The 24,280-nt window shown below is 42.1% G+C and overlaps 2 protein-coding genes across 3 annotated transcripts in view; one reads left to right on the forward strand and one right to left on the reverse strand.

Moving 5' to 3' along the window:
- Window positions 1–4,948: 4,948 nt before the first annotated feature.
- On the forward strand, window positions 4,949–8,252 carry si:ch211-155e24.3 (uncharacterized). Its single transcript, XM_004078684.4, has 4 exons — window positions 4,949–5,368; window positions 5,460–5,560; window positions 5,652–5,736; window positions 6,248–8,252. The coding sequence occupies exons 1-4, from the start codon at window positions 5,152–5,154 to the stop codon at window positions 7,147–7,149; spliced, it is 1,305 nt and encodes a 434-aa protein (XP_004078732.1). The 5' UTR covers window positions 4,949–5,151; the 3' UTR covers window positions 7,150–8,252.
- Window positions 8,253–9,387: 1,135 nt separating this feature from the next.
- The window catches only part of tesk2 (testis associated actin remodelling kinase 2), a 32,337-nt gene continuing 17,444 nt past the window's right edge, over window positions 9,388–24,280 (reverse strand). For both annotated transcript variants that reach the window (XM_011486014.4, XM_011486015.4), the window contains exons 6-13: window positions 21,345–21,491; window positions 20,922–21,004; window positions 18,983–19,067; window positions 18,293–18,376; window positions 17,530–17,616; window positions 15,211–15,349; window positions 12,996–13,529; window positions 9,388–11,288 (exon numbers count right to left, since the gene is read on the reverse strand). In XM_011486014.4, the coding sequence (XP_011484316.1) occupies window positions 10,990–11,288; window positions 12,996–13,529; window positions 15,211–15,349; window positions 17,530–17,616; window positions 18,293–18,376; window positions 18,983–19,067; window positions 20,922–21,004; window positions 21,345–21,491 (1,458 nt within the window). In that variant the 3' untranslated portion in view covers window positions 9,388–10,989. The remainder of the gene's footprint in view (window positions 11,289–12,995; window positions 13,530–15,210; window positions 15,350–17,529; window positions 17,617–18,292; window positions 18,377–18,982; window positions 19,068–20,921; window positions 21,005–21,344; window positions 21,492–24,280) is intronic.

The following is a 24,280-nucleotide window of genomic DNA, read 5'->3' on the forward strand; positions in this document are numbered from 1 at the left end:
GTTAGGTTGAGAAGACAGGGCCACGTACAAAACTTATACATTCACAATGGACTGAAGTTAGTTCCCTGAAGGCTAGGGCTGGGGAACACAGAGCGGGGGTGGCTGTCCACAACCAGCCAGCCCCAAGGGAGAAACGATGGAGCAGAACCAGACATGTGAGCATGCAGTCGTGATGACACGAGGAACACTGTCTTCGGACCATGCAAATTAAAATGAGAAAAGGAGCCACAGATGCCGCATAAAGAGACCAACGATAAGTAAAATGGCCACAGATGAGACAGGCCCATAGACTGACCAATCCAAAATGCAGGTTAAACTATTAAATGTACACAGCTTTAACAGAAATTAAACAAAAACAAAGAGCCACCACAACAAAGCCAGCACTGAATGAAGCCCACACAGCAGAAACCGAACCAGGTTTTTAAGAAAACGCACCAGGTACTTTTAACAAAAAAGAACTACAAGTCCGAGGGTCCTTAGGGGCGTGACGTCACCGATGACAGGGTCGAGCAGGAACCAGGAAGAGCCCCAACTTGGAAAAACCTCAACACAGAAGCACAAAAGATGGCAGCACGCCGCTCACCAAGAGATTCCGGCGATCACGGCACTCAAGAAGCCCCATACATCTCCCAATCGAACGCCACTGACTACCCGAAAACTGCAGGACGCTCCCTCTGCAGATACGCACCGGGAGCCGGGACACCACCGGTTGAACAGCCGAAAAAAGGAGGGACAGACGCAGGGAGACGGGTACCCCAACACGAGAAGAAGGGGAATCATCAATCCGAAAAAAAAGGGGGGAGGACATCATGACGCTGAAAACGAGAAGGAGAACGGCGAGCGTTCCTTGTTTTTTCAAGACGTTAAGAGGAGAGACTCATTGTGCGCCGAGACGCTGTCACTTTAACCCAATGCATCATAGGAGATGTAGTGCAAAAATCCGCCGATAGCAGAAAGACAAGCTGAGCTTCATTGTTTTGTTTACTTGTTCCACAGTCTGACACGGGATTCTGTGGAAAGGTACACCGCTAAAGACGAGCTTTAGCTGGTATTTTTGTTGGAAATTTATTATTTTTGTTTGACTTTATCAACAGAATCAGAAGAAGGAAGTGAAGACTTTAACCATTTCTGATTGGTCAGACTGATGACGTGTGATTAAGCCTCCCAGAATGATTGGCGGAGACAATTTAAGGGGTGGGACATTTTTCAGAAAACAGCTGACGCTACAACTGAATCGCGGTACCGTCAGTCTTATCAAAGTGTCTTTAATAGAATCAAATAAACACAAAGAAAAAAGTATTTTACGATCTTTCATATTCCTAACTACTCAGTGTTTTATCAGGGCCTGTTTGGATGAACACAGAGCTAATATCCTGGAGATGGGAAATGTTGTTAGATCAGTTAATGAGGGCAATTTCCCATGGCACACTTGGCCATCTCCCGCGGCACACTGGTTGAAAAACACTGCCCCTACACCACACTAACCAGTGATCATCCAGGTTTCAGACATTGACTTTGTGGACACATGTAACCCTTGTGCTATCCTAGGCACTTTAACATTGGGAGTTGGGTCATCTCGACCCCACTAGACGATGCGCTGAACCTTTTTTCTTCAGTGATTTGTGATCTTCACTGGTGTCCATGAATTACATGAAATCCTCTCCACCTTTATCCACCTTTGTCATTGTAAGGATAACACGTCAATGGAAGGTTGGGGTCATAGAATAGCACAAGGGTTAAATACTTGGGTGTTCACCTGAATAACAGACTGTACTGGTCCAATAACACGGATGCTCTGTACAGGAAGGGTCAGAGTCGCCTTCAACTGCCGAGGAGACTGAGGTAGTTTGGCGTGTGCAGGAGGCTGCTCAGGACCTTTTATGACACTGTGGTGGCCTCAGTGCTCAGTGGCCCCGCGTGCTGGGCGGGGGGGAGAGCAGGCAGAGACAGGAGGAGGCTTAAACTGGTTAGGAAGGCCAGCTCTGTCCTTGGCTACACACTAGAGTCCATGGAGGAGGTGGCGAACAGGAGGATGTTGGCATCATGGATACCCCCTCCCACCCCCTGCACCAAACTGTAGAGGCGCTGACCGGCTCCTGCAGCATGAGACAGTTGCCCCAACAGTGCGAGAAGGAGCTACTACAGGTCATTCCTCCCCACAGCCATCAGACTGTACAACACCGTGTTACAGTGACACTCCACGGTCCTATGATTGTTTTTTCTTTCTTTCACTCATTTATTCATTTACTTTTGTTGCAGTTGTTGCTGTTTTCAATTTTATTTGTTCCTAAACGGTTGTTTGTTTGGTGTGTACTTTATTACTTACTTATATTTGCGTTTAAAAAAAAAGTTTTACATGTTTTTTTACAGTTGATCACATGTTTGCAGTGGATCATATGTTTTTTACACTTTCACAGCTGTATTTATTTAATATTTATTTATTTAATATGAATGTCATTTTTGATGTCCTTTTTTGATGTTATTCATGTATGTTGCTGCCACAGATAAATGAATTTCCCCATCGGGGGATAAATAAGGTCATCTAATCTGAAATAAATTTATGTGTGTGTACTTGCTATTGTCAATAGATTGATACAATTCAAAAACCAAAGGAAAGGAATTGACAGACTATTGTTCCAGCCAACCTGATGGACACTGACAAACATTGTTCAGGGGCTGCTGACAAAGCTCATCAGTCCGATGGGAAAAAAGAGTTTCTGAATGAAAAACTGTAAAGGGAAGGTCTACTAAATGCTAAAACAATAGTCTTACATGTCAATTAGGCCTAAATTTAAATAATGGCTAAATGAAGAATATTGAAGGTATCCATAAACTTCATATTTTTCAAGACATTTATTGTATATAGATTGATTTAAAATATTATTTAATAACAACTGTGTTTGTTGTTGTAGCCCAGGGGTGTCAAACTCATTTTGGTACGGGGGCCACATTCAGCCCATCTGATCTCAAGTGGGCCGGACCAGTAACATAAAAGAAAAATAACAGCTTTGTTTTAGTTTTTTTACTCAGTTGGGAAAAATGCCTCAACCAACATAGTAGCCTAATCACTTGTTACTACACATTCATTCACAGAGGCCAATGGATCTCAAATAAAATTAATTTCACTTCAAAAAAAGTTGGTCTATTCAATTTTATACAGACTGAATATTTGACATCTGATACTGAAGCGATCCTGATAAGAAACTCAAAAAGGGCTACAGAAAAAAACAAAACACTGTGCCTTAAATGTAAATGTCCAAACCATTAAAAATTAAACTGAATTAAACCTGCTAACATTTGTGAACATAATCATTTAACCTCCGTTTCACTCCTTTAGTATCTTCCTTAGTTCATTAGTATGTTCTTTGTGCATTTATGTTATGATTCATATCTCTATTAAATTTTAAAAACTATAAGCAATAAAATAGAGGTTGACTTTCTAACAAAATTTAGTATAATAATAATAATAATGTAAGATGACTATGCTGACGACTCTTCATTACCAGTTCATATAAATATAGACATTTATTCACTTTTTAAAAGTTTACTACTGATTTTTACAGAATGGTGTTTCACAGAGGTTGCACTTTGTTGACGGTCCCCTGGCAGCTGGCTCGCTGCTCTGTTTGCATAAACAGCTTGAAACGAACAATTCTGATTAAAAGGCAAAAAAACGATCTTTTTTTTCTTTAAAAATGCTTTTGTAGTTCACTCTCTGTGTTAATACAAAAGGATTGAGATACTTGCTGACACATTTGAACGTTTATCAGAAGAGTTATTGAAGCAGGAAGTCTGAATCTGTGAAGATCTAATTTAACCGAACTGCAGCTGCTTGATTCCCGTGTTCCTCCGCGTAGCTGGTAGCTTGCAGTTTAAACTGTGCTTCATAATCGTGTCTCTTTGCATTTCCAGGGTTTCCCAAACGAGGTTGTTCTGCATTATTCACATATCTGCTCCTTTGTACTATGGGGGGGGGGGGGGGGGGTCTTCTTTCACGTCCTCTCCTCTCTCCCTACTGTCTCATGCTGTTCTCTCCTAGATCCTCTTTACCGAAGTCACACAACAACGCATTAGGGCCGCTCTGTACATTTTAGAGAAAATGTAAGACTTTCACCATATGGTTGTGAAAGTACTGTATATAGAAAATATGATAAAAGGCAGAGAGCCACACGCAGCTCAAGAGCCGCCTGTTAACCCCCCCTGCACTGAAAAAGGAAAGTCCCGCCCTCTGCCTCGCAGATAAGACATGCAAATTTTGGCCAATCAGATCAAACAGAAAGGTTCCTGCGCCACAAGTGACAAAAACGCCCCCTTAACACTGAGCGTAAGTACAGGTGAGCGCGCAAAAAGGAATTGACCTCGCAAGATCACTGTTCAGTTAGCATTGCTCCAGCGCGGTTGTAAGGTTCACTCACTCAGTTCCTAAATACGCCCACTTAGTTGTCTTTACACCCTTTCAATATATGGCAGATATGTAATTCCATATTGGGACGCACTTAAATTATGTTTGTGCAATGCAGCAATGCACATCTAAGCTACACGTATTACGTGTGGTCAACATGAATTTCCATCACTTTTTGTGCTGGTCGCACAGAAATACGTGAGAATAACATCAGGCTAAGAAAATGACTCGTTTTCATAGTTTTGTATTTGACCTAACGGTGGATGTGAGTTTGTGGTTGGTGAGAGGTTTTATTTTGAAATCCAGTTCTTCCTTCCTGCTTTCGCCGCAGCTGGAGTCCCAGTGCGCATGTACAACAAGGTTTACGCTCGCGCGAAATACGTCAACTTTGGGGATCATCCATTTATCAATCAGCGCTTTCCGGGTGGGCGGGGTTCTCATTTATGTCATTCTAAATAGTACGGTTATTTATTGTTTTGAACTTAGATTGTGTTAATATTACAGGCATTTAGGAAAAGAGTAAAACCCCATCTATGATAGAAGCGAAAACATTTTTAAAAAAATCAACCCCGCCCGCGTGATCTGAACTGACAGCTGTACAAACAAACCTTCTCCCCTGCCTTCAATAAAGGAACTAGTGGAAAGCAGACGCGTCTTTTTCTCTGCAACAAGAGTCAAGACGTGTTAGCAATAACGTCTTTTTAAGCGTTTTTCTGTTTCTTTTGTGGTGGGTGAAGAACGGCTCCGGTATGACAGAGAACTGCAGCTTCCAGAACCAGCTGCTGTCCGTCATGGAGGTCCTGGCCAAGGCTGCTGTGGCGGAGATAGACCGGCGCGTGGATGACTGCTGCGCGGTGCTCCGGCTGGAGGTGAGCCAGAGCCGGAGGGACATCGAGCTGCTGAAGACCAAATGCGAGGGGATGGAGGCAGAGCTGAGGAGGAGCAGGATGAGGGCCCGGAGGAAAGGTGAGCGGCGCGAGGTTCGGTGATGATCGGTGCGCAGCAGGGGCGCACGCGGCGTCCAGCCTCCTCACCTGTGCTCGCTCTTCTTCCTCAGTGTGGAGCGCTCCTGCAGAGGAGAGGCTCTCCGCTTCTGTCACGGAAGTTTCTCGAACAGAGAGACGCGAGGAGGCGGAGCCTCAGAACCACCTTCACCAGGTAAACTACGTCCTGTTTTCTCCTGCACATGCGGACTGACCTTCCGTCCCCGCTGTCCGTGTTTACCTGACTCACGTGCTCACTGTTGCAGTGTGCAAACCTGGAGGAACCTGCCAACGAAAGTGAGCGCGTGCAGGTTAAAGAGGAGCATGCGTGGAGGATGGAGGACGAACAGAGTGCGTGCAAACACACAACAGTCACACAACATCAGGGCAAACAGTAAAAGATTTTTTTTGTTTTGAAAATGCTTCATATTAACATTTTTTAAGGTGGAAAGACGGTTTATAGTCATGTCTCTGTCAAACAATTATATTTATCAGCATCATTTGTAAACGAAGTTTATTGTGAACAAAAAAAAAAAAAAACCTTCAGAGGAATACCGTGCAGCCTACACGTCAACAATCCTCATTTACAGTCCGGACGTTTACATGATCCTACTGAAGATACAATAGATTTTTAAAAATTAAAGAAATTGAAGTTCCTATAAAAGATACAATTTTCTAGTGTTATGCATCATTTATTCTTAAATATTTCTTCAAAATGTACATTTGACATTTTCTTTCTTTAAAAAAAACATTAAGCTCTACTAGATGAGCTTTTAATAATTCTTAAATTGTAAATGGGGGATTCATTCTCTTTTAGAGGTTTATTTTATTTAAAGTAGAACTCTTCTGTTTTTCCTTCTAGCCTCTGGATCAGAGCAACTGTCGTGTTGCATTGCCGCCGCACACGTGGCTCAGACTGAAGGTCGTCCTGGAAGCTTTCCATCACCTGAACGTCTACCCGACTCTGAATCCTCAGCAGGCCTCGGCACCTTTCCAGACCAGCAGCTACACAGCCACCACGACCAGGCAGAGGTCATCTTGAAACAGGAGAAGGTGGAAGAGCATGAAGAGGGCGGCGCTCCCTTCGGTCCGGCCTGCTCTTTTGTTCGTGTGGAAGCTGAAGCCGACCTGTGGCCCGCAGATTTGTGCAGAGATGCTGCCGTTTCCTTCTCTGGGCAGCACATTGAGCAGATTCCCAACACGTTTGCTCCTCAAAGCAGCTTCCGTGTGGAAAAAATTCACTCAGCAGAGAAATCTCACGCCGTTTTGTTGAGTGCAGCCAGGGTGAAGCGCCGAGCTAGAACGTTTGGATACAGGAGACCCCCTCTGGAGGAAGCACACGGTGTTTCTGGGAAATATTCCATGGATGCAGGCCCGACTCCTCATCCGTCAGAGCATTCGTACAGAGACAACCCGGCTCTGGCGGCCCCCAGCCCCTCCGGGTCCCACTGCAGCCGCAGCAGCTTCAGCCTGGTGAGGAGGATGAGGACGCCCTGGAGGCCCGGCGTGGGCGAGAAGAGGTTCAGCTGCACCTACTGCGACAAAGGCTTCACCAGGTTCAGTCAACTCAAAGAGCACCTGAGGTGTCACACGGGGGAGAAACCGTTCAGCTGCACGCAGTGCGGTCGCAGCTTCACCAAACAGTGCAACCTGATCAGACACGCGGTGGTCCACAGTGGGGAGAAGCCCTACCAATGCTCGCTGTGCGGGAAGTGCTTCACGCAGCGCTCCAGCCTGAAATCCCACCAGAAAACCGTGCACTAGCATTCATGCCTTCCCCCAGAACTTTATTTATTTGGCTTTGTGGTGTGTTAGACGTTTGCTGTCCCACAACGGGAAATGGATTTGAAAGAGACTGCAAGTCTCACATTCATTAGGAGCCATGTAAGTGGATTCACGGCTGTGCATTTGAAAGCAACAACAGTGTCAATGGAACTGCAAAGGGTTTCTATCATCTTAAAAATTGTACAAAATTTAGATCCTTGGTAGAAATCTCTGTATGCTGGGCACCAAGTTGCAGACTAAAGTGAGACATTCCTCAACTTTAAGAACGTTAAAAACCTGTTCAGCTCTCTTACGTTTGGTTTTTAAATGTCTGTCATCACCAAGGGTATTTGATTTTTGGTTGAAACATGTCCAGAAACAACAAGATAATTGGAACCAGGGTCATTCTTTATGTAACTGCTTGTTTTTTAAATCAGTTACTTCGTTGTTTTGTAAAATGTTCTAGTTTGTCGTTTGCAGTGAATCTAAGACAGAAATGTTTAAATCTAACTAAGATGAAATTGGAGCTAATTCATTGATGCTTCCTTTATTGTTGAAATGGTTGAATTTGTTCAAAAATAGGTAATCTGCTTTATAATCGGGTACGGCGTAAGTCATTGACAGTAAAATAGTAAACTAAAAATACTTATTCCTACTTATTACACAGTAAATGATATGAATTCTGGTTACTGGTAGTCTTACTGACCTACAATTGATTTTCTGTAGTAAATGGAGCAAAAAAATCTGTCAAAATGTTTGACTTTACCTACGAAGCTGCACAGCTTGATAGATTGCTGTAGCATTATGGGTACTGTAGTCAGGAGCACGGCAGCGTGATGCATACTGTCCATCACTGTTTGGGAACGATTTAGAGTTCTTTTACTTTTTTAAATGTACTACTTGCTCACTTTTCACTTTAGTTACTTGTTAAAATGTAAAAAGCTTAGTATTTTTCTTTAACCAGAGAACCACATGTGGCTCCGGAGCCTCAGGTTCAGACCCCTTCTTCTAGCTTTCTAAACAAAACAAACTTGAATCTCATTTAAATGGAGCTGTAAAAACAAGCAAAATAAAGCAAGAAAGACATTTTTTCCAACCTAAAATCTGTCTCACTTCCATGATGTTTGAAGGTCAAATGAGATCTAGAATTGATAGAAACAAAACTAACTTGGAATACTGAAAAAAACTGCTTTGATGACTTCCTGCTGTATAATATCATAAATACATTTATTTCTTCTTTTTCTTTGTCAATTTTTCCGATTTTTTTAAAAATATTGTTTATCCCTTGTGCTATCTTAGATGACCCCCCCCCTTCCATTGGCGTGTTCTCCCTACCATGACAAAGGTGGAAAGATTATCCATGGACACCAGTGAAGATCACAAATCATTGAAGAAAAAAGGTTCAGGATACTGTCTAGTGGGTCTAGATGACCCAACTCCCAATGTTAAAGTACCTAGGATAGAACAAGGGTTACATGACCTTTAACCTCTGCAGATTCATTGGATACTGTCTGAAAACAGTCTATAATGCACTGAATAGTTTATTTACCAAGACACTTTCTAGTATTGGTGGTTCTGCCTCGTGCAAACATCTGGAACAACTGCTGGGTTTCATTAGAACTTGCAGTTCCTCATGATTTCAGCCTTTGAGATTAAAATCCACTCCGCTTTGCAAACGATTGGGAACAAAGGCACGAGGCCCTGAGTCTGCAGGGGGCCCAAACTTTTGCACACATCATCATTTTGGTGTGTTATTTATAATTTTTTTATTTTATATATTACAAGAACATCTCATTTGATGTTTCCATCTTTATGCGACTGAATACAACCTTTGACCTGGGGTGCCCATACCTTTGATCCCCACTGTAGTCCCAGAGTTTAGCTAAGTTGATGCTTCTACTTTTGTTTTGAAACTTTGGTTGATGCTGTACTTTGCTTCCTGTTTGAAAGTCCGATCAATCAGCCGGACCTTTGAATTAAGACATTAGAAGTTCCATCTAATTAGATAATTCCCCAATGTCTCTGCAGCCCCATACCATCACACTCCTACCGCTGTGCTTTATGGATTAAGTCTAGACGTTATCAAGAATTTTTCTCATGACAGTTATGTTTCAGCCACGTATGGATGAGCCTTAGTTTCAATAACTATTTAAATGGAAAATGAAAAAGCCATTTGTCTGCCCAAAACTCCGGAGCCTGTTTAAAATCACTCACTTCCAATAAATAAACACCGAAAACTCAAGGAAGTTTTGTTATTTGGTCAGGAAAAAACATCTCAATCTTTATCAACAAAGCAGAAAACACAAGCATTTGACACAAATATACAAAAGGGTAAGACATTACATGGTTTTTTTTATAAATATCAACTGTTTATCCCATCAAACCGTGAGATAATTAAAAGTTGCATAGAAAGGTAGTGACAGAGTTCCCTGGTGACACCTGGACAGGTGTGTTTGAGTTCCTACTGAACAGAGTGAGAGCTTACAGAAGCCACAGAACAGGAAACGCAGCAGAGAAACTCAACATAAAGTCAGTGAGCGTGTTGATGGCAAAATGTTTTTAATATTTATGAATGATGGGAACATCTTTCTGATCTTTCAGGAGTCCAGTTGGTCATGAAGAAGCTCCCACTAATGCAGGCGCTTCACAGAAAACTGTTTTCTAGGCTGTTCCTCAAGTTTGAATTAGATTATTCCAAATTGTTTTGAACAGAGTTGCTACGTTTCAGGTTTAGAAAGTTTGCCACCAAATTCTGCCATTTTTATTATTTTCAGGAAATGTTTTGAGTCCCTTCATCTATTTTTTCAGCCTCAATTTTCATTAAAAAGAGATTTCATGAATGTCCAGAGATGAGCTGGAGTTTTTTTAAGCATAAAAAACAACAGTCCAGAGGGATTAGTGACCAACAGATGATCAAACTCAGCATGAATCCCTTTGGTTTACAATACTGTTTTAGTGCAAAGCGGCACCGTTCTTTTTTCAGTTACAGCTTCCTGTGAAATGAACATTGTACTGGTCTTCATTTAACCCTTAAAAGCTACACCGACTGTCAAACTCCACTAGTCATCTCTGACCAGATCATTTCCAGTTTCAGAACGACTTCATGCAGTCTTATTGTGACATAGTTAAACATTAGAACAGACACAGCTTCTTTTTACTAGTTTTTTCTTGATTTATGCCACTGATGGCACAACGACTCCACCAAGCAGAATGGGTTTTTTTAACCAAAAAATAACCAAAACAGAAAACCACATGACCCAGTTCTGCAGAGGGTTATTGCTCGGGTGATGAACATGTCGTGTGTTTTTTTTCCTGAACTGAGCTGCCTTTGCCTTCAGTGGAGACTTTGGCTCTTCTTCCTTGTGGAGTTTAGCGGGAAAATTTGATTTTTTTTTTTTTTTCCTGGAACAGAAAAGGTACTGTTTGGGATTTGATGTGTGAAGATGTTTCATCTCACAGTGAACACAGAAAATATCAAAATATACATTTGAATTCTTACACAAATAAAGGAATCTTCAATATTCCTTCTTATAGACGTGACGAGAGTGAAGGACCGTTTTAAAAATCTACATCTGTCGGCATTAAATATAAACAACCTCTTCAGAAAAATAATCTTTATGCAGATTTGTGGATGACGGGGTCGTGTGCTCCTTCAGGACCATGCCAGCAGGGCGACGGCTCGGAAAAGGCTTACCTAAGTTAAGTGGTTCATTCATTTAACTTGTGATACATTCACTTGAATGACGGAAAATGAACATTAGTTTTCATTTTTCCCGATCTTTCACTCTCACATGCAGGAGTCGCTCTTCTCCTGTCCTGTCCCTGTGGTTCTCCTCTGAGTCACATTGGACATGCCTCCGTTCGCCGCTGGTGCTCCTCCTCTTCCTCGCGGCTGCTGGAGCAGTCCATGGCCTCCCCGCTGTCCGTCTCACTGCTGGTGATTATGGGAGACCAGCTCTCCCCGCTCACGTCCTCCTTGTTCCCCTCCTTCTTCTCGTCGTCTCCGTCATCATCCCCTCCTCTCTGCCTGCAGTAAGGTGGGATGTCGACCACAAAGAACTTCCTGGCCCAGCCGCTCAGCAACGCCCTCTGTCGGACGTCGTTTGATATCAAGCTGGTCTCGGATCTGGAATTAGAGGCTGTGGAGCATAAAATGAAGACAAAACGGGTCAGAACATGAGAAAGAGTTACACTCAATCCCACAAGCTGTGAAAAACTCCAACGCGATCTTCCAAGAACACGATCAAGCAGCAGGAGGAAGAGTGAGCGGCCTGCAGGCACATGTCCACATGTGAAACGGTCAGGAAGTGGGGGCCAAGGAAAGGAAAAGGAAGCTGAATGTGCAGCAGCCTCAGAGAAAACTACACCTGAACCCAGATGTTATCTGTGTTTACAAGAAATAAAGAACTGAAAGGGCCTGCATCATGTAAAATCAACTGTTTGAGCTTTCAAGTGTATTTCAATCTTCATTTCTTACCAAAAACAACCCCAAAGCGGTATTTGGATCTGTTCACGTGTTTCCTCAGTATTCCTCTAAAAACCTGCTGTCTGAGCAACAGCCCCTCCCAATCCAAGAAAGAATGCCTTAAGAATTCTCAGAAAATGGATTCATTCACTTCAACCACATCAAACTACATGAAGGTTTTCTGCTGTTTAATAACACTCAAAACAGAAGCAGGGTTCCCTCGTTCAGCGCAGAACTTGACAGAACTGCAATAGGGGAAACCCGCAAAGTATAATTATAGATGTTATAAAACTCCTGCCTGCTCACGTTATCCACTGTTGTCAGACAGAAATGATCATTTTCACACTCTGGCAAACTGACCGCTTTCCGTACAGGAGACACAGCACAGAGGAGATTGATTGACATGGTCTACAGCCAATCAGAACACAGTGCGCTGATTAACCCTTGTGCTATCCTGTGGGGTCCAGATGACCCCACTCCCAACGTGATCGTAATGACAGGGGGTAACACAGAAGCAAAAAGGAAGTTCTGCAACTCGAAGGGGCTTTTCTTAGGAAGTCCAGAGGTCCTGCTGAGGGAAAAACTCTGATTGGAGGTCAGCTGGTGGAAGAGGAGAAGAGGAAGAGGAGAGCTGATGTGCAGAAAGATGAAGAGTAACCTGACTGTCATGTGGATTCAAACACAGCAGATGCAGATCGTCTTTGCAGGATAGGAATTGACTTTTGTTAGTTGGGTTAAAAATTGATGAATGTCTCTTGTCCTCAAATATTTTCGATTCTTTTTCCTTTTTAAAACAATACTATTAGAAAAGGTAAGTAGAGTTTTTAGATTGCGACCATCACAAAGCAGTTCTAGAAATAACCAGGGGAAAAATGTTTGACTCAACCTTGACATAACAAATAACTAAGCCAGTCAATATTTTAGTTCTGCATCTGATCTTTTTCCCCCCAATTGATCGGCCTAGAAAAAAAAAACCCAAATGTTTTTTTTTATGAATTCAGACAAATATTAGGGCTGCACGAAATGAGGAAAACTTGCGTTTGCAATAGTAGTGATCAGTATTGCGCTGATGATATAACTTGCGATACATGAACAAATAGCAAAAGAACCGCAAACATCATTTCCATTTCACAGCAAGAGATTAAAAATGATACTCCAAATGACCCTCATCTACAAAGGAGGCAAACATCTAACATAAAAGGCTCCATCCGATTGGTCAAATGCATAAATGGCCCCAAAAGGGATTAAGCGGGTTCAGAAAAAGGACGATGGACTGGATTTTATATCAAGAAAAGGTTCAAATTTTGTTTTCCAGCATTAAAACCAACTGACTCTGACTAAAGCTGTTGTAGAAACGGATCCTTTGGGCGCCTGAGCTCACCTGGCAGAGTGGCGGACAGCTGGCCGGCGTTGCATGTCACAGAGCCGTTATTGTTGGTGGCCATGGCCGCCGCCAGGTGCACCATCTCTGAGCGTGGCAGCTGCGGGGACACCGGTAAGGAGTGGCACTGCCTTCCCGGCAGCTGCTGCCAGTAGTAGGATGTCTGCTGCTGGGTTCCTCCGGCTCCGTGAGAGCTGGGATGGTTGCTGAACGCGCTGCCAGGAGGCGAGTGAAGGTCAAACACCAGAGAGAAGACGGACTTGCTGGGGACGTCAAAAAACTTAATTTTCCCGCCGCATAAGTCCTCGCGGGCAGTGAAAGGGTTGACCTTGCAAGCTCTGGGGGATCTCTGGGAGCTGGGGGGGTTGTAGTAGGGGTCCTGGACGTTGACTTTCCTTCCAGGCTTGCAGGAGAAGATGTCCGATTGGCTGCGGCTGAGCCAGATGTTTCGCCTGGGGCGGGGGGATTTGGGGGGGATTTTGTCATTTTGGAAACCAAGAGGATTCTGACGCTTGAACCCCTGGATCTTCTCACCTTGAAGGAGAAAAAAGAAACAAATACAAAACAAGTATGAATGACTTCTTCTTAAAATGGAAATCTAAAACGGATGCATGAGTGCAAATATGTGTCATTCATCCTCTTAACCGTTTTGTCCCTTTCGGGGTCCAGGTGTCCCCGGAGCCTATCCCGGCCACTCGTGGGTGAAGGCAGGGGACACCCTGGACAGGTCACCAGTCTGTCTCAGGGCCACAAACACACACTCATCCACACTCACATTCACACCTAGGGACAATTTAGAGAAACCAATGAACCTATGAAGCATGTTTTTGGACGGTGGGAGGAAGCCGGAGTCCCCAGAGAGAACCCACGCATGTACGGGGAGAACATGCAAACTCCACACAGCAAGGACCCCATTGGTGTTCTGTTTCAGGTCCCCCAGCTGGGACTTGAACCAAGGCCTGTAAGGCAAGACGGCTAACCACTGCGCCACCGTGCAGCCCTATATGATTACTAACCAAACTATTTACACGCGTGTGTGGGAGTATGTATATACTTATTTTCCAATCAATTTCCAATCATTCCAATTTTGCTTGAAATAAATCAATTCCAAATCCAGAACGAGCACTAGATGGCAGCACATTCACCAGTTCCTTTCAAACTTGAACCATAAAGAGACCAGATAACTCTTCATGTTTGGTTTTTTTCTCTCTCCCACAAACATGTTTTCATCATCAAAAATGACACGTTTTTGGAAACCATTTACACAGTTTAGTTACTGTCTTAAAAACAAGCCACAGAAACAGATGTTATTTTAAACAGCCCACAAATCGAAACAAATAACAGTTTATTTCCTATTTATCTATTTGAGTTCACTGCATTTATTACTACACAAGTAATTTCTTATTTTCACTTTTTTAGAAATGCATCTTCGGCCCATAAACTTCTCTTTGAGAAGTTATGCAACAGGAACCTTCCACCAGGGTCATGCTGGTATCAGGAAACGCTGATGTTATCGGCGGGGAGGGACAAGCGAGGAGGGGAGGGGGGCATGAAGGCATCTGGGGAGAAGAATCTCCCAAAGCATAAGTCAACAGCTGATGAGACGGGACGCGATGGATCCAGGCTCCGGTTTCCTCTAAACGACAGCTTCAGAGGAGATCCATCAACCAGCTTAACCTCACTGTCACATACTGCAGCATTAAGATTAGCAGGTGGACATTCAGAAATTATTGCTCACATCTGCACTTTTTGTCAAAAAGAATTGAACCAAAAACTGGCGATCTGCTGCCCTCTGATGGTCAGACACGCCGGCGGCTACACGCTGGACCAAATTAGCATTTAAACCTGGACCTGAAAGGATCAAGTGTCTCACAAAGGAATGTTGATCTCAGACCAGATTTCCTCTTCAAGTCAACATTTAGTTAATATGTTAGAGCATACTGGAGGGGCTTCCACTGGCCTGAAGGTGAAAGGATTGCATGTACTGTAAACAGACTGAACCCATGCAGAGTCAACAGCACGCTTGGAAACACGACGCTCCGGCTTTTCAAGAGACGAGGAGTCAGACGGATGGAAATGAGCCATGAGAAATGCATTCAGTATTTTTAGCTGCATTTCCTGAACCGAGGTTTTCCCTCCTTAAACATTCCTTTGCAGAAATGTACAATCACCATTTTCCGTCAAACAAGTGGAGATGAAGGAGCAGCAGTGGTACCTTTGGGAATCATCTTCTTGTCAGCCTCCCCGCTCAAAGCGACACACGCATGCTGCATGTCTTCCACCTTCAGCTGGACCAGAACCTCCTCCAGGTGTCTGACGATGTCTTGAAAAGACGGACGCAGTTTAGGATCCATCTGATGAAGGACGGAAGAAAAGAAACGTCACTCTTTACTCATTCTTTCACTCGTCCTCTTTAGTTTTTCCTTTCTATCATTTGTTGATCTGTCTAAGCACAGATCCCTTCTCTGGGTCAGCTGCTGTCTCAGTGGAGGTGGAGGTGGAGGTTCACCTCACAAAGGTGGAGCCGTCCCAGCTGGACTCCAGCTCTGTAAAAGCTGGCCGGTCGGCACCGGTGGCTGCTGCCAAGTGCAGGAGATCCGTGTTTGTTTCCTCCTCACTGGTTCCTCTTTGGTGTTGGCCTCATTTTTTTACAGATTAATATTCAGAAGTGAGAGGTGCTGAAAGACTAGCGGAGGTGGTGGAGTGGTGGGCTGAATGTGTGAGGGATCTGAAGGGTGGAGGCTGAACTCAAGTTGTTTAGTTTGATTGCGTAGTGCAATCAAACTAATGTTCTGTTTTCTTCTGCGCTTTTTGTCCGCCCATTTCTTCTGCGTATTTCATACGATTTCTGCTGTTCAAGTATCAAAATGTTAAGGACAGTTAAAGACATAATTGTTCTCTTCTGCAACTTGTGGCTTTTCTGCAATTCAATAAAATTGCTGCAACCTTTGCCATAGAAATACATGGTGAAGGCTCTTCTGCAACTTCAAACTTTCTGCAATCCTAACTTTTGAATACTTTATGCTATTAAAAAAATTCAAGCACGCATGTGTTCTGCTTTTGTTGACTTTTCTGCTGTCCTTAAACAATTTTGCCAATATGTACAGTCTTCAAAAATTTTAAAGTTGTTTGAATTTCAAATATAATAGAAGTCAATGGAGAAGGTGCTTCAGATTCATCTAGTTATTAATGTATCTCCTACAATTTTTCAGGGTAGGGACCATATTCAAACTTTAAAATGTAGAGGAGGGATTGCGCTATTAAGGTATTACTTTTATTTTGGATAAATCAATTAGTTTTGGAACTACAGCTGTTTGAAATTAGGCCATTTTTGACACCTAATCGGAGTTTAACATTGATGTGTACTGCAGATTGTTTGCAAGCGTGAAGACAATGGACAAAAAACCTCCAAACAAACTGCTGTAACTCCATCACAGTTCGTCACAGTAACACGATTTCTTTTTCTAAATGTTTGAAAATGCCTGTAGTTTTGATTAATGTGGCCCCAAAGCCTGTGCAGCTAACGCTTTTGCTTCTACAGCCCCTAGACTGACACCAAGATCCCTCAACTTCCCATATGAAATCACACAGCTGCTTCCTACAGCAAGTCATGATTTTAACTTGCGGTTGTGAGAACACACTAGAACCTAAAGACATGAAACTTTCACTAATTGTGGCCCAAAGCCTTGTGATTCCTACAAGAATTCAACATTCTTAGTAAGTGTTAGAGTTTTGAAGATATGAATATTTGTTTGGGGGTAGTGACGAGTGAAGCTGACCCATAGAAACACATGGGTTTCTCAGCTCATGAAGCTAAGCTGAGATGACAAAGAAGTGTTATAGCAATGGATTCCTCAGCCTGTGAGCTTTGTCAAACTGAAAGAATTATTTTGATCTGACTTAGACTTTTTAATTTTTTGGACGGTTTCAATGTAAAAATGTAGGACAAAGCAGTCGAAAGAGAAGGGACTTAAAACAGATTTGAAGGAACAAAAGGGGCGAGGATGATGAAAGGAGGCCATCAGACGAGGACGAGGAAGGATGAAAAGCCTTTATAGGATCAATCAGCAGGGTGTATAATAATCTTTAATTCTCCCTTCCTCTATAGATGTAACAAAGGAAACAACATTTCATTTAATAAACATTAAAAGAGACGTTTATAGTTCAGCTGATGGTGTTTCTTTAAGTATGTCTTTAATTTTTTCCACAGTCTGATCAGAATACGAGTAAATAAGTTGAAGTATTTGACAGAAATGCTCAGTTTGAACAGGTCCAGACTTCAGAGAATAACACCCCCCCCCGATGGCGCGCTAAATCAGATTGACCAGATTATCAGATTGCTCCTTTTTACTGAATGAGGGAATAAACGTTGTTTAAGAAATTAAGAAGAATCCCAAAAAACCAAAACACTACATACAAACCATGTAAAAAACAAACCCACTGAAGGGAGACAGCTGCTTATGGTCAAAGGAATAGGCTGTTGTGTCCATTTATAATGTTTAAGGTTTGTCATGGAAAGTTGGGGGGGACTCACGTTGCAGCAGTTAAAGGCCAGCTGGAGGAAGTCCGACGGGCAGTCTCCAACCATGTGCTGGAACGTGTGATAGTCCAGGCCGAAGTTCTGTTCAGGAGGCAGAGGTGGAGGGACACAAACAGCAAACAGGAAGTTCATTCTCCAGCAGAAGATGGACACAGCTTCATCAGATGTCTGAGATTGTGTCATTTGACTGTCAAAGCCGGTTTCATGTCAAACTAATCCTCCGACTTAAACTGTCGGCTGCCAACTTCTAATATGCTTGCAGCCTGACAGACTAATAACCACCAAATTATTGCTCTCAACTCGGAGCTGCTTCTAAGCCCGGCTTAATGCATGAATCTACATTGGGATGCAAAGGATTATCCCGTCTAAGAGGTCCTATTGTTGGTGGACTAAAGGTGGCCGGGTTTAATATATAACCCCAGAAACTGAGTCAGTGAAGAGCTGCACCTGTGACTGACCGCGCCTGCCTTCTTCCTAGGAAATATTCAAAAAAATCCACAATGTTTTACCAACCAGGAAAAAAAAAGGCCTTTTGGGAAAATGATTCACCTTTTTTACCTCACTCATGCAGGCGTACACCAATGCTTGACGGCAGCCAGTAAAGCTGAGCCTTCTATTGGTGCTCACGCATTTAAAAAAAAAAACTGTTGACGAGCTTTGCATTCTGACAGAATCAGCGCTTCTACGCCACAAACGTGTAGAGAGTCCTCAAAGGTCACGGGTTGGAAAAGGAGGTGGGATGGTGGGGAGCGGTCACCTCAGTGCGAGGAAGGAAGTCGGGGTCGGCCTGGACCCTGGCGATGATTTCACACATGACGATTCCATAGGAGAAGACGTCAGCCTGAAGACAGAGGAGCACAGCATGAAACCGCACAGGAGCTCATTTCTGAAGGTTGTTCATGCCGTCAGGACCAAACCCACACTACACGCCACAACAACGGCTCCTTTTTGTTTGACACGAAATTAAAATAAAGGAATAAATGAATAAAAACAAAATACTAACTTCAAAAGTACATAAGAAAACATTACAAGGCAACGTCACAGATATGTCCAAGAGAATAGGGAATAGATTAATGCAGCGATGAGTTTGATAAGAATCTAACACCATCACAAACACAAATAAAGATAATTACTTAATGTAAACATTAGTGCTGAACCAAATAATGCCTTTTATGCGTTTTTAGGTATTTCGTTTCTTCACAAGAGAAAAAAAATGACTTAAAGTTGAAGTTTTCTTCAAACTTTCTAAAAAATGTGGGAACAGTTTCAACATCTTGTTGTGTAAATTACACATTACAAGACAAGACCATAAATGGAAGAAGTGGATGAAATGCCAAAACTGTTTTTTTACAGCGTGGAACCATGTGGACAGTTTCATGATTAACCTCTCGGTCTCTGTTTTTCGCTGCAGGACTAAAATGACAAAGGTGTCGAGTTGTAGTTTTACCTTCTCGTTATAGGGTTCATCTCTGAGGACCTCTGGAGCCATCCAGAACGGCGAGCCAACCACTGAAAGCTTCTCCACTTCAGTCCTACAACGAAAAAAAACATCTATCAGGCTAATTTCAGGCGTAAGGAGAATAAAGTAACAAATATTCACTAATGAAACAAAGTCAATACTGAGGATCGAATTTAAAAATAACAAACACAAAGCTTTGTTCAAGTCCATTATTGCATTGTAATAAAACCTGTATGTTGGATTATCTTTACATTTTCTAAGACATTTCTCAACTTTAAAATGTCTTTAATGTGTAATTAAGAACTTGAGCTCACTTGCTATTCTTGGAGTTAGGATCAAAAGTAGAATAAAACTTAATGTTATTAAAACGCAAATAACTGATAAAATCGTCAATAAATGACACGATCCATGTTTATGTGTGTATAGAGCAGAAAAGAGCTATGATCTTCCAGAAGAAGAGTTCTGGTCCATAAGCCAAGGAAGGGTTAAAAGGTCATTAACCCAAGAACACTTTCTCTGTGAAAAAAGTTACAGCATTACTTTTGCCGGATATTTTTGACCCCATATAAAATACACAATAAAAAGTACTTGTTATAAGAATGAGATCAAAGCATGAAAACACATGTGAATTAGAGAGGTTGTCTTTTATTCTCTACTGTGGTGTGTGTAACAAAATGGAAAAGAAAAACATAGGAAGTTCCTAAAAACATGCTCAAAAATTACTGAAAATTAAGAATTTGAGAACAAAAAATTACAAACAAAAAAAATAATAAAAGGATACTAGAAACTTGGCCTTCGGTCCACCCATTCGTGGGACATGTGAGACTTCCCTGCTGAAGGCACAGACTCCTTGACACGCGACATATTTAAATTTATGTAAATAGTTTTGCTCAGATGAAAATGACCAGGCAAAAGTGCTCTGGGGTTAACAGAGAGAGAACTAAGTCAGTCGTTAGTATTTTTGTGTGGAATCAACCAAAGAAAAGGTTAAATTCTTTTATCTCTCCATCTCTATGTCCTCAAACCCAAAAAGAAGAGGCAGAGCTGAAGACGATAAAGACCCACTCAGATGAAAATGGTGTTTTTGGTGTTAAAATGTTCTTGTAGCGTTTTTCTGATGATGGATGGAGGACATATACAAAGAAAACCAAACAGTATTTGGGAGTATTTCTTTATTCAAATTGTTGTGAATGCGAAGCAGACAAAAAAAGAATGGTGCTCCGGTAGGGCGTGTGAACAGAGAGCTCTCAGTGCCGGGGAGGGAAAGTAGAGGGTGGAGTCAGTCCCGCCCACAACTTAGCAGTGAACTTTTAATGAACTACTGCCGCTTTCCAGAAACTATGTCCTCAAAAACGACACAGATTTATTTTTATTTTGCCTAAAAACAGCTTAATCCTAATTAAAAGACCACTGGGAATGGTTTTTCAGGAGGTCAAAAGATGATCGGAGCTGGACTTGAAGGTTTGAACCCCAGCCTGTTTTTTCACCTGAGACTGGAAATGAGGTGGGTGGGTTAGCATCAAACACTCATGAACAGCTGTCACATTCAGTGGAAAGCATCAGCTTTATATTTAATTTCCCAAGAAAAGGGTATCGGGGGGTTTTACCGTTAGACTCGTTTGGGTTCCCCCACCAACCTGCTATGACACAGATGTTTCACAGGAGGTTTAAAAATAACGTTTCTTTGCAAACAAACACCCACAGCAGGACAGGAAAGCTCTGACTCAACTCTAAAAAAAATGTAAAAAAAAGACTTTGAAAGGCTGAGATATTATAAGCCACATCTTTTTTCACAGAGTTGGTGGGGTGTTTGACATGGATAGCATAGCAAACATCCTCACCAAGGTACAAGAATGAAGACTTTACGTTCAAAAGTCAAGCTTTTAGCACCGATTACTTTGATGTAAAACAGAGAAAGTCCTCTTACTGATTTGTAGGGATCTTCTCTGCGAGGCCAAAGTCTCCCACCACTGCAGTGTAGCCATTGTCATCACATTTGATCAAGCAGTTCTGTGAAGACAGAAAACCATAGTAACGGCAGCTTACAAGAGGAAGTGGCTGACACAGAAATAAATATGTGGCCTAACACCATCAACCAGACACGTTCTTCCCATTTAAAACCTCTTTTAGTGAACTGTACTTTAAAGACAAACTAGTTTGATGGATAAACATGCCAGTCTTGCTGTAAACACATCTGAATTTAAATGTTGCGTCTATTTCTTCACAGAAATACACTTTAAACTGAAACTTTTTCTGCCTAAATAAAACAAAAAAAGCTTTTTTTCGTACTTAGACAAGCGACACTTCTACTTTTAGCTGGCGTTTCTTGCGGTGATCGGTCTTTGCTAACCTTTGAGGTGAGGTCTCGGTGGAAAATGCCCTTGGAGTGCAAGTAAGCCACACCGCTGGCAATATCGCAGGCCAGCTTCACCCTGGAGAGCCAGCTCAGATGATTGTTGCTCTCCAGAAGCTGCTCCAGGTTTCCGCCATTAATGTACTAAAGACATGGAAACACACATCAGATGATTTGCACAAAATAAAGTAGAAAAAACAAAACGAGAATTCACAGAAACAGGATAGGAAGTAAAAAACAACTGACAAAATACAAAAAGTATTTTTTTTTTCTCCAAAGGTGTCCATGAGTTGTTGCTGCATGTGTCGACAAATATCACTTAAAAGACCATCTTTGTGAGTAATTATCTGACAAAGTGTCACTGAGTTAAAAGAAGACAAATAAGGTGTTTAAAGTCCCATTCTGATCATCTTTTGGTCTATTGTAAAGTGTTCCCAGCGGTCCTTTAATTATGATTATGCTGCTTATAGGTAAAAATGTAAAAAAAACCTGTGTCGTTTTCTAGGACATAGTTTCCGCTGAATTTATTAGAAACTAGAAGGAGCTGCATTTCCAGAAGAAAATGCAGGGTTGAATGCTGTATTGCTGAAAGAAAGCTTAATTTGTAAAAGAAATGGATGAACTGAGCTGAAAGAGATCAACATTTTAAAAGTAAAATGGTTAAAATAGGTGAAAACCTGTAAAAGAGGTTAAGCACAGTGATTCCCTATGTATTTTAATGGAGCAAAAAATCCTGGAACATCTTAAAAAGTTCAATGATTTGAATGACCAAAAGTAATAACTGTAATAAGTTGAAAGATTTGAATATTTTCAAAGTTGAAAGGTAGAAAATTTTGAAGCGTCCGAACCGGGTGTCGAACCGCGAACCTCATGTACCATAAGTTCCCAATGCATTTTAATAGGGCAAAAATTCCCGGAAAAACTGGAATATCTTAAAAAGTACAAGGATTTGAAAAACCAAAAGTCATAGCTGGAATAAGCTGAAGGAGCTGAACATTTTAAAAGTTGAATGGTTAAAATAGGTTAAAAATTGTAGAAGTAGTTAAGTGTCAAAAAACGGCGGAAGATAGTGTAAATAATAAAGAAATAAAGAGAAACAGGAAAACAAAGGGTTGAATGCTTTACAGCATTCAACCAATTAGAAATTAAGAGTAAGCCCACCCTCCTCTTTCTATCACCCATCTGTTTACATGCTCCCCCACTAGCTTACAGCCCCTCACACTCCCAACCTAACATTACCGGTGCGACAGAAAAAGGGCGAGCAATACTGGAGCTATCCAGCCGGGATCCAGATTCCAGCTCAGACAGGAAAACAAAGCCGTTCATGGATCTATTTGTCTGCAGGTGGATGCATCAGAATGGAGCAGAGCAGGGAGCTTCTGGCGCCCAACATATTTTCAATGTCACAACTATGCGCTTTTTCAAACTGAATGTTTTCATCTGCTCCTGATTTACAACGATTTGAGTCAAGAAATACTCACAAATGTTATTTTAATCCTAATTTAAGTCTCCCATCATCAGAAAAATGCCCCAAGAACGTGGGAAAAACCTCCTTTTCATTGGAGTGGGTCTCTAACGTTGAACTTTCATGACTTAAACAAACATAATGAAATCTAGAAAACAATGAGTAAAATAAATTCAAAAACTAGTAAATGTGGGCAAAGAATTGTTCAATGAATTGGTAAAACCTAGAAATACTAGTGGTTCAGCCTCTAAAAAAAGACTTGTGGCCACACAGGGGGAAAAGAACCTTTAAAGATTGTGATCTGAGATCCTAAAAATAAAAAAGAACATCAACAGGCCAGCTCAGCAGGACGTTAAATAGTGAAAGCAAGAGAAACCTCAAGGTATTTGGAATAAAACTCTGTAGTTTTGTCATTAGGGTTCAATTGCAGAGCAGAAAACAGACCACTGCTGAGAACAACAGAATGAAACTGTCAGAGAGTGAGTGTGAAGGGAAGTGATGCATTCATAATCTCTAGTTCCTTCTATTAGAGCCCGTGAAGAACAGGAGGGCTTTATCAGCCTCGGATTGATCAGAGTGGACCACGAGAGCCGTTCTGACACATAGACAGGCCTTCACCACAGTATCACAGGATCTCATGAAGCCTCCTATCCTCTACAGTATTACACAAGCACACCAGAAGTAGGCCACAATGACTTCATGCTGTAATCAGAGCCACACATCAGCCGGTGTCTGACTTTTCCTTTTCGTTAGGAAGAGTACAACCGACTGTTGGTGTTTGATTTCAGTGATCCGTGAGCTCCCTGCAGCCGGGCTACAGATTTCAACTGCGCTAAAAACAGAACATCTTCAGGATGAACAGACCAACAAAAGCACAGGTACTGGCCACATTTCCCAAACCCACTGCCACGCTGATGACTTCACAGGCAGACTATGTGGAAAAACTGCTTTAACACCGTTCAGCCTGATCACATTCATAGATAAAGAGGTAACCCAAGTTAACAAAAGACAGCCAACTAGGTGAATAGGTTTACCCAGGATCCTTCTCGTGTCAGCTTTGATCTTGAAGACCGTGCTGACCTTCCTGCTGGCATGGAAACACACTTACACACTAATCCGATGCCACAAGTCATGAACTGCACAAGTTAACTTAATGTAACCGACATGGGATAAAGAGTTAGCCGGGTAACTGGTTTAGCTGTGATTACTATTACAGACGCTGAATTGGAGCAAAGAGACGGGGGGCAGAAGACGGGAAGACATCTCAACCCCTTGTGCCATTCAAAGACAGAGTTCATGTCAAAATGTATGCTTTAAAACAACACAGACGGTCTTTACAATCAAAATTATTCACAATTCTAGTCCAAACAAAGAAGACTGACAGGATTATTTTGATTCCAGACATTAGAATTAGTCACAGTAGTTATTCAGTTCTGCACGTGTTTGAGGCCACCAAAGACTCTCCCTG

Source organism: Oryzias latipes, chromosome 17 (genome assembly GCF_053564925.1).
Source record: "Oryzias latipes strain Hd-rR chromosome 17, Olatipes_Hd-rR_3.1".
Taxonomy (NCBI): Eukaryota; Metazoa; Chordata; class Actinopteri; order Beloniformes; family Adrianichthyidae; genus Oryzias; species Oryzias latipes.

Bases quoted from the DNA above. Each gene is read 5' to 3' on its own strand.
- si:ch211-155e24.3 (XM_004078684.4), top strand. From the start codon at position 5,152: ATGACAGAGAACTGCAGCTTCCAGAACCAGCTGCTGTCCGTCATGGAG. The intron at 5,369-5,459 runs GTGAGCGGCGCG...CTTCTTCCTCAG, and splicing joins GATGAGGGCCCGGAGGAAAG to TGTGGAGCGCTCCTGCAGAG. The intron at 5,737-6,247 runs GTGCGTGCAAAC...TTTTCCTTCTAG, and splicing joins GAGGATGGAGGACGAACAGA to CCTCTGGATCAGAGCAACTG.